This window comes from Amblyraja radiata, chromosome 8 (genome assembly GCF_010909765.2).
Source record: "Amblyraja radiata isolate CabotCenter1 chromosome 8, sAmbRad1.1.pri, whole genome shotgun sequence".
In the NCBI taxonomy this organism is placed as follows: Eukaryota; Metazoa; Chordata; class Chondrichthyes; order Rajiformes; family Rajidae; genus Amblyraja; species Amblyraja radiata.
The window spans coordinates 79,097,449-79,107,605 of NC_045963.1; the positions used below are offsets into that span (position 1 = coordinate 79,097,449).

General features: G+C 39.6%; 1 protein-coding gene across 4 annotated transcripts in view; it reads left to right on the top strand.

Annotated features, from left to right (window-relative positions):
- The window catches only part of ehbp1 (EH domain binding protein 1), a 351,647-nt gene that overhangs the window by 210,112 nt on the left and 131,378 nt on the right, over nucleotides 1-10,157 (top strand). For all 4 annotated transcript variants that reach the window (XM_033026308.1, XM_033026305.1, XM_033026307.1 and 1 more), the window contains one exon: nucleotides 286-432. In XM_033026308.1, the coding sequence (XP_032882199.1) occupies nucleotides 286-432 (147 nt within the window). The remainder of the gene's footprint in view (nucleotides 1-285; nucleotides 433-10,157) is intronic.

Genomic DNA, 10,157 nt, shown 5'->3' on the forward strand with positions numbered 1-10,157 from the left:
GAATCCAGGTCATTGGGCTTTGGCAAATTGTTTGCCCATAGTCTCAGTAGATTTTCCAATTCCTTGCTCCTCATTGGGGGTTTGATGTATTGAGTCTTTAGTAATTTTACAACGAAAACATATCTAATAAGATTGATAAATCGTGCACAGGCAGAGAATGTCTCTAATATTATTTTGCTGTTTATAATCATTTGTTTCCATCATCCTGTCATAGTGCAGAAACAAATGTTGTTATGCATGTGCAAATTGCAAGACAGATTTGAGATATTTCTTTATTTGTTATAGAGAATAACAACAAGGCAAGAAGAACTGAAGGAGCGAGCGAGACTTCTTCTGGAACAAGCAAGGAAGGATGCAGCGTTAAAGGCAGGAAATAATAAACAACTGGCCTTCCAACCAATCACACCAACTCAAAGCAAGCATTTGAATGAGGTAATGGTCTCTAACTACTCAATCCATTTTATCATCCAAGGAGATTCCCTGCTGCATTAACTAACTCCACAACCCTGTTTTGCAATAACAAGCATTATATCTAGAAATTGTGCACTGGGTATGGATTAGCCGTCAGTTTGCCAGCCACTAGAGGTGCTTGTTGTTTGATACTGTGACCATTTATTACAGACAATCCACAATACATTATTCTGCTAAAGGACGGCATATGTTTACCCTCACCGTATCCTAAAACATGATTCCAAAAGACTGTGAAATCCTGAGTTTGTTCAAGTCAGATAAAAGATACTTCATTGCAGAAAATAGTCATTTTAGTAAATTGGAAATAATTGGCTTTCTTTATTTAAATAGTTGTGTTGTGATAGAGTCTGTGTTTAGTTATATCTGATATCATTTGCCACTGATCAACTTAGATGCACACTTTACCTCACTTTATTTTTGGGTTTCCTAATCAGGATCGTCAGTAAATGTAACCAGTTTGTAATCAATTAATTCATGTCCAATAGAAGAAGGAGGAGGCCAGCAGTGGGCATAGGCGCTCTTTACACTGTCATGAATGTCACTGGGCCTGTACTCACTGGAGTTTTGAAGAATGAGGGGGGGGTGGGGCTCATTGAAACATACAGAATAGTGACAAGCCTGGATAGAGTGGATGTGGAGAGGATGTTTCCACTAGTGGGAGAGTCTAGGACTAGTCACAGCCTCCGAATGAAAGGACGCTCCTTTAAGAAGGAGATGAGAAAGAATTTCTTTAGTCAGAGGGTGGTGAATCTGTGGAATTCTTTGCCACAGAAGGCTGTAGAGGCCAAGTCAGTGGATATTTTTAAAGCAGAGATAGATAGATTCTTGATTAGTACAGGTGTCAGGGGTTATGGGGAGAAGGCAGGAGAATGGGGTTAGGCCATGATTAAATGGCAGAGTAGATTTGATGGGCCGAATTGCCTAATTCTGCTCATGACCTTATGAAATAACCGGACAACCCCTCCAGATATTTACTACTGGGTCTGCTTCAATTAATCCCCCAATTTACTCGGTTTGCCCCCTTCATGACTATGACAATGAGAGGGAAATACGAGACCAAGCAAAGCTCCCAAACTGCTGTTGAAGATGGGGGGTGGAGGCCAATGGAGACTCCATTCAGTTAGTGGGTGTGGGATGTGATTCATCCTCAGTATCTAGAATACTCCGGGTGCTCCAGTTTCCTCCCACACTCCAAACTCGTACAGGTTTGTAGGTTAAGTAGCTTTGGTGAAATTGTAAATTTCTCTAGTATGTAGGATAGTGCTAGTGTACGTGATGAAGACTGGTCAGCATGGACTCGATGGGCCAAAGGGCCTGTTTCTGCACTGTCACTCTCTCCAGAAGGTCTAAAGGTCTAATTTGCTGCTCTACGAAAGTGTTGTCAAATCATCACATTAATGTTCATGATTCAAATATGTTTTGTATTTCTTTGCTTTCAATCTCTGATAATCAACAAATAACATAAAAGCCACACATCAAAAACAGATTTTCTAACCGGTGAATCCTATTAACAAAGTACTCGTTTAGCAGCTGTTTTCACCATTTGGCCAAAATAGCTTGTGCAGCCTTGGTTGGGCCATATGTTGCTGCTAAATGCTGTGGTTATTATTTGTGGCATCGTGTGTCTCCTGAAATCATGTCCACAATGCAAACTCTGTGATTTATTGTCAATCCTTCCTCATTGATCACTTAGTTCCAACAGCAACATTTATATAGTGTCGTTAATGAGATCAAAATACCTTCCTGTGCGTCAGAAGAATTGACATAACTTGGCCAAAGATCTACGTTTTAAAGAGCAGTTTAAATGAGGGAAAAAATATATAGAGCCCATGAGAATGTTAAAGCTTAATGCCTTGGTAGCTAAAGGCACAGCTTCGAGAGGAGCAATAATTAAACTTGACCATGAGCAAATGACCAGAATTAGAAGAGAACAAACAACTTTAAGGATTACACGGTGCCCTCCATAATGTTTGGGACAAAGACCCATCATTTATTTATTTGCCTCAGTATCCACAATTTGAGATTTGTAATAGAAAAAATCACATGTGGTTAAAGTGCACATTGTCAGATTTTAATAAAGGCCATTTTTATACATTTTGGTTTCATCATGTAGAAATTACAGCAGTGTTTATACATAGTCCCCCCCCCCCCCCCCCCACTTCAGGGCATTCATGAGGGAATAAATAGGGTGAATGCACACTCTTTTCCCTAGGATAGGGCAATCACAAACATGATGGCACAGGTGTAAGGGGAAAGATTTAATAGGAACTGGAGGGACACAGAGGATAGAGGAAATATGGAACAAGATGGTAGAGGAGGTTGTGAGGCAGGGACTGTAACACATTTAAAAGACATTTGGACAGGTACATGGTTAGGAAAGACTTAAAGGAACATTGTCCAAATATGGGCATATGTAACTAAGTTAGTTGGGAAATCTTGGTGGGCATGGTCTAGTTGTGCCGAGGGGCCTGTGTCATTGTTGCATGACTCTGAACAAAGTGGTGAATATGTGGAAGAAGTAAGTGGTGGTGGAATCTGATACAATTACTACTTTCAAGATACAATGAGACAGGCACTTGAATATGTAAGGCTAGAGGACACTGACCTAATGCGGGCAAAGAGGATCAGTGTGGATGAACTAAAAGTTCGGCATGGACTTGGTGAACCACAGGATCCCGGTACAATTCTGTGACTCTATACATTGTTGCCTCCAAATCACCGGCAACAGAATTTGCAGAAGACATTTGGTTGAAGGAAAGTATGATAAGGGAAACCAATCAGGTAAGAGATACTGGGAATAATCAAGTCTTGAAGTATGGATAATGGTTTTAGCAGTCAATTAGCTGAGGCAGTGAATGAGTGTTGTTGAGTGGACAGAGATATGTTTTACAGGTGGAGAGTATGTACCTCCAGATGTGCTGGTGCATATCTCTGATCCAAAGCTCAACTATGCGTTAAATAGAACATGACTGGTGAGCAGTGCCAGGGAGAGAGAAATGATTCAAGTATATTTCTCTTCAAAACAATACTTTGCATTGCTTTTTTTTAAATTCTGTGCCCTGCAATGTGTGATGGATTTGTAACACGGAGATCTTGGTAACCCCCACCAATATCAACCCTGCTCGAGTATTGTTCTGTTTGCTTTGGTTTGGTTTCTCATCCACATGGTACTAGTTTGTATGTGATGGTTGGTATCGGTAGTATATTGAGGGCAATGCAGCTGGAGTGCGTGCGTCCTGTCCTGGCTATGCACATCACTGCAGTTCCAACAGTGAGACACTGGGGGCCGACGAGGAGCAGTGATATTGGAACATTTTCACATCTTTATACAAGGATGCTGACTGAGGCCACGCAACCACCCGACCAGCACTCTGGTGGAGATTAGCTGCACCTTTCTGATCAGCTCCCAGACAGATCAATGAGTTGGGAACAGAGACTACATTCTGAAATATAATTTTTAGTATTAAAAATTAAATTAATAAATAATACTAATAAAATAATAGAAAAAAACAACAGCGAGTATGTACCAAGACATTAATAAAAATGAGATTTTTGTGGCAGTAATTTATGTATTAGATTTGCATATTTTGACAACTTTGATAAACATTCTTGAGGACAGTTACATACAGTAACTAAACATTGCTATTGTGATTGTCGGGCAAGGTGCATATATGAAAGTAACTGCCATGTAAGTGCTATTTTGTTTCACCTGTAATTTTAACTATAAATTCATTCCTTTTTAAAAGGCTTTTGGTTAATCTTGGCTTTTATGCAAGGCTACATGCCGCCTTTGGTATGCATTATTTGAAGATTACAGTTAAAACTATGATTAAAGTGTCTTGCTTCTTTGTGATACAAATTCAGAATTGGGATTTTTATCTTCAGCTTCAATTTTTCTTACATAAATGAAACCTATTCTATTTCAGGCATAGGGTGTATGGTGGGTGATAATGTTAAACGGTATTGTTGAAATATAGTTGATATTCCAAGAGGAGGGTTTTGCCATATAGTCAAATTGACAAGGGCATATTGTAGATAGAGGACATGAAAGCAGCACACTGAATTGGAATAAAGCGTGTCATTTTTCTGGCAGTCATTTAATAATGCCATCAAGAATAAATATTTGTATTAGCTGCGTAAGCATTTAGCTGTATGGATGAAAGACTGGCTCTCTGTACGCTTAAATAACATTAAATATTTGTAAAAAATATAATTTTATTGATTATAAACCTTGAACTAATTCCATGGTGATTTATTTCCTTTTGTTCAAGTGGGCAGGCACTTGTTTTAAAATGATCATACATTAATTAATTTGTAAGAAGATGGTACAAGTGCTGTCCAGTTATATTTCTGCCTCCCGCTGTTATATATATTCTCTGTAGGTATGTTGTTAGCTTCTAGATAAAATTAACTAGGTGAATTGTTCCTTTATATAATGAGGAATCCTTCATACTTTTACACCTACACTGGATGGCTTCTGCACGATGTTCATTTGTCCTTTCTCGTACTTTTTCATTCAGATCCAGAGTTTTCATTGTGGTTTGCCAATATTTTGACTGGCCAGAATTTTTGGGTAGCATCAATTCTCATCATGAATTTCTCCCCACATATCTGGGTTATTAAATGTTCTACCCTTACGGAATTCCACATGGTCAAATAGATATTGAGGAAGGAGATACTTATGGAATGGTACAGTTGCTACTCAGTAAGAGGAGGAAGAAGACCAGAAAAGAAGGGTATGGAAGGATATGGAAATAAGTATATTAAAGATGAGGAGGTGTAAGGTGGTCGTTGTCGGACAATTGGGTCATAAATGGAGGAAAAGGACCAAAGGTCAGTGGATGAAACATAGCAACATAGTAAATAGGTGCAGGAGTAGGCTATTCGGCCCTTTGAGCCAGCACTGCCATTCAATATGATCATGGCTGATCCTCCAAAATCAGTACCCTGTTCCTGCTTTCTCCCCATATCCCTTGATTCCGTTAGCCCTAAGAGCTATATCTTACTTAGCTGTGTAATAACAGTGAATTAGCCTCCGCTGCCTGCTGTGGCAGAGAATTCCACAGATTCACAGCTCTCTGGGTGAAAAGGTTTCTCCTCATCTCGGTCCTAAACGGCCTACCCCTTATTCTTAAACTGTGACCCTTGGTTCTGGACTCCCCCAACATCTGGAAAATGTTTCCTGCATCTAGCCTGTCCAATCCCTTAATAATTTTATATGTTTCTATAAGATCCCCTCTAATTCTTCTAAATCCCAGTGAATATAAGCCCAGTCGACCCATTCTTTCATCATATGTCAGTCCCGCCATCCCGGGAATTAACCTGGTGAATCTACGTTGCACTCCCTCATTCGCAAGATGGTTTGAAAAAGAGCTGTTATTGGCTGGAGAAGCAGAGGTGGAATTCAAGTGGAATCAGATGAACATGCGAGGGATTGGTGTACATGAAGCGTTGCAAGGGAAAGGAGGTCATTGATATTGTGCTGAAGGGCCTGTTTCTGTTCTGTATGACTGAGTTAATTGGACTCAAAACTAGTCTGAAGAAGGGTTTCGGCCCGAAACGTCGCCTATTTCCTTCGCTCCATAGATGCTGCTGCACCCGCTGAGTTTCCCCAGCAATTTTGTGTACCTTCGGACTCAAAACTATGATTGGGGGACAAGAGGGGATGTTGGGGATGGTTTTTCCTTTGATTACATTGTCTAGATACATTTCCTGCAATTTGATTCTAGTATTATCCCCTGTCACCAGCGGGTAGCCACTGTTTAGAGACCTAGAGGGGCAGCACAGCAGTAGAGCTGCTGCCTCACAGCGCCAGACACCTGCGTTCGACCCTGACCTCGGGTACTGTCTGCGTGGAGTTTGTACATTCTCCCTGTGACCGCGTGGGCTTTCTCCGGGTGCTCCGGTTTCCTTCCACATTTCAAAGATATGCAGGTTTGTAGGTTAATTGGCTTCTGTAAAATTAGCATAGATGTAGTGTGAACGGATGATCGCTGGTTGGCACGTACTTGATGGGCCGAAGGTTTCCATGGTTCCCAGGGTCCAAGGTCAGGAGTGGGCACACCTCCATATTTGCAGCAGGCTACTTAATTCAAGGAAAAGACTAATTAATAAAGATTAGTAATCAAGGAATTTTAATGTTTTAATAATATTTCCAGAATCAATGTGTATGTGGATATTGGCCAGTTTGTACAATTGGTCAGTATTGTATCACGAGTTGTATTGCTAAGGGTCTCTGTGGACTGTAAGATTTCAGGAAGAGTTTAATCACCCTAATTGAGAAAACAATGAAGAACAAAAATGGAACTGGGATGGTGAAACCAGGGAAATGGAACCATGTACATTATCAATGACCTCCTTTCCCTTGCAACGCTTCATGTACACCAATCCCTCGCACGTTCATCTGATTCCACTTGAATTCCACCTCTGCTTCTCCAGCCAACAACAGCTCTTTTTCAAACCATCTTGCGATTGAGGGAGTGCAGCGTAGGTTCACCAGGTTAATTCCCAGGGATGGCGGGACTGACATATGATGAAAGAATGGGTCAAATGGGCTTATATTCACTGGAATTTAGAAGGATGAGAGGGTATCTTATAGAAACATATACAATTCTTAAGGGATTGGACAGGCTAGATGCAGGAAACATTTTCCAGATGTTGGGGGAGTCCAGAACCAGAGGTCACAGTTTAAGAATAAGAGGTAGGCCGTTTAGGACTGAGATGAGAAAAAACTATTTCACCCAGAGAGTTGTGAATCTGTGGAATTCTCTGCCACAGCAGGCAGCGGAGGCCAATTCACTGTTGGTACACAGCTAAGTTAGATATAGCTCTTAGGGCTAACAGAATCAAGGGATATGGGGAGAAAGCAGGAACAGGGTACTGATTTTGGAGGATCAGCCATGATCATATTGAATGGCAGTGCTGGCTCAAAGGGCCTACTCCTGCACCTATTTTCTATGTGGCTATGTTTCATCCACTGACCTTGTTCCTTTTCCTCCAGTTATGACCCAATTGTCTGACAACAGCCTCCTTACACCTCCTCATCTTCTCTAATATACCTATTTCCATATCCTTCTTTTCTGGGCTTCTTCCTCCTCTTACTGAGTAGCAACTGTACCATTCCATAAGTATTAGCACCAGTATCTCCTTCCCCATTGACCATGTGCTCACAGATTTTGCCAGAAATACAACAAGGCAGTGAACAATTGCTCAGGAGTCAGTTCTAAAATCTAATAAAAATGGTCTGTTGGCTTGACGTTGGTTCTGATTATTCAATTACACTACTGAAATCACCATAAAAAATTATGATGAAATGAATCAAAAACAAGTTTTCCAATATGAAGATTATTTTCTCCCGCTCTATCCCTCGCCAGTTGGAAACAGGAGAGGCCACATGACACAGACTAATGATGTACATATCTGATCTGACATTAAACTATTTTCTGTTAAAAAACTAAATTAACCTATTCTGATTAAGTAGGGTATTAGTGTCCATTGGAATATTTACAGATTGGTTATAATTCTATGATATACTGACATTACAATGGGGGTTAACTCGCTGGGAACAGGAGTGGAGAGGAATTTCTCTCAGGCCGGTCCGATTTCTGGTGCAATTAATGGGCAGGAGGGTGATATATAAAATGCTGGATTGAAATAAAAGACATTTGGCTAAGAAATTAACCAGGAAAATGTTTACAAAATATAAACCAAGTTCTGGAAAAAAATCTTTAAAGAGATTCCGTTCCTGATCATATACTGGATGAAAATTGCTTAAAGTGTTTATAAAGATAGCTCTGCTAGAGGAAAGGTATCAGTATTTATTTTAATATCTAAATTAAACATTAAAAATATCAAACCCCTTGAATTTACAGTGAATGTTTATATGAAGCATAGGTTCTGAGTTGGACATTAACATACTTTTCTAGTATGTATTTTAGTCCGTAAATTAGCAAATGATGTGATTGAATAAGTTGCGATTTTATGCAAAAGAAACCTTATGTTGTGAATAAACTTGAACTGTGTAATCAGGAGCAGATGATCTTTTAGAATTATAGTTTTCAGCTCACAATTATAGATTTTAACACGTGTCGAACAGATGAAAGTGTTTTATCTGCAAATTTTCTGCCACTTAATGCCTGCTAGTGCAACGTTAAGCCAGTCAGACTTTTATTGCACAAGCTAGATATCTCAAGTGCCTTTTGATAATAGTTAATATTAATTGTTCTGTACGTTTCTCAGTCATTGTTCGTAGGTGGTCTTCATAATGAATTGATACTTTTATCCAAAGTACTGTAATGGCTCGCCTCCAGCAGTGAGCAAATTGGTAATTAATGAACAATCACTGGCATAGTAAACTGCATCCCCTTCATTTTCCCTTTTGAGTCTTGGGAAGTGTCATCTCCATTAGAATGCCATCAGTAACATTGCTGTATCTTGAAATGGCCCCTTGGCATGAAACCACATCGGCAGGATTTCTCACCCATTAGTAGATCAGAGGAGCAATTTCACAGTGTTTGGGCTGGGTAATTAAAGTACCAAGTACTGGGTAGAGTTGGGAATTCATGCTCAATTCCAGAAATGCCAGGTGAGCTTCCTTGTGTTCACTGGGACGTTATGATTAGTTTAATTGGGCTTTGTTTGATTTTAGCCGCCGAGACAATTTGTGCCGTGGCAATCTGGTGACTTTTCATTTCTGTGTTTGTGACCTGCACTGACATGAACAAATGCAAAACAATACTTTAAAGTAGAAACTCTTCTTTTTAGTCACAATACATGTCATTGCTGCTGGCAACAATAAAGTACAAGCATATAGATGTATAGAAAATGGAGTGAACTCGGTTAAGTGTGAGGAGTCACATGCTCCTTGAGTGACTTACTTTAGCTCTTTCTTTCTTGTTACCTTCCCGTGGATGCCTATTAAGATAAAACAGTTTGGGGCATTTAGGCCTAACGACTGGGGTGTTTCAAACAGGCTTGTCACTTGATGTTCTTGAATTGACTTGAAGTGAGATCAAAGCTTTTCTTCAAAATGAAAAATCAGAGAGAGACAGCTCCTTCAATTGCACCACAAAAGCTAATCAAATCATCAGTTCTTCCTGCACAGTGCCCATCCTTATTGTTGGCTGTTGTTATTAACTGTTGCTCTGTACAAGATGTCTAATGAAAACTGTGATTATCACCTAGAATAACATAGCATGTGAAATTCTATAATGTTAAACTAATCCCGACTCTAATCACAATAACAACCTAACTGGCCTGTTGCAGTTACCATCACTGTCTTATTGAATTTTGTTGAAGAACATTTTCTGAAAGCAATATAATAAATCTGAAATTAATTATATTGTGAGTTAGCCACAGAGTAGATTAAATTTTGAAATGTTTAAAAGAAAATATCAAACAAACATTTATTGACAATTGTGTATGATTAAATAAAAGATATGAATGATCAGAGAATCTGTGAGATTGTTGTAAAAATAATGAGTAGAACTTTCCCAATTCCTACTAAAAATGTAGGTGTGGACAAGGAGACTTTTGCAACCACTGGCAGCCAATCCACTCACAGATGGATTTCTTCTCTGCCTCAACGTTGCGCTGACGGTTGAAGGGAAGACCCCCGGGACCCTTCAAGCAGCCGTTTGCAAGTGAACTTGTTCAGAACTAAATAAAAGTGTCTGCAGGAATAAATC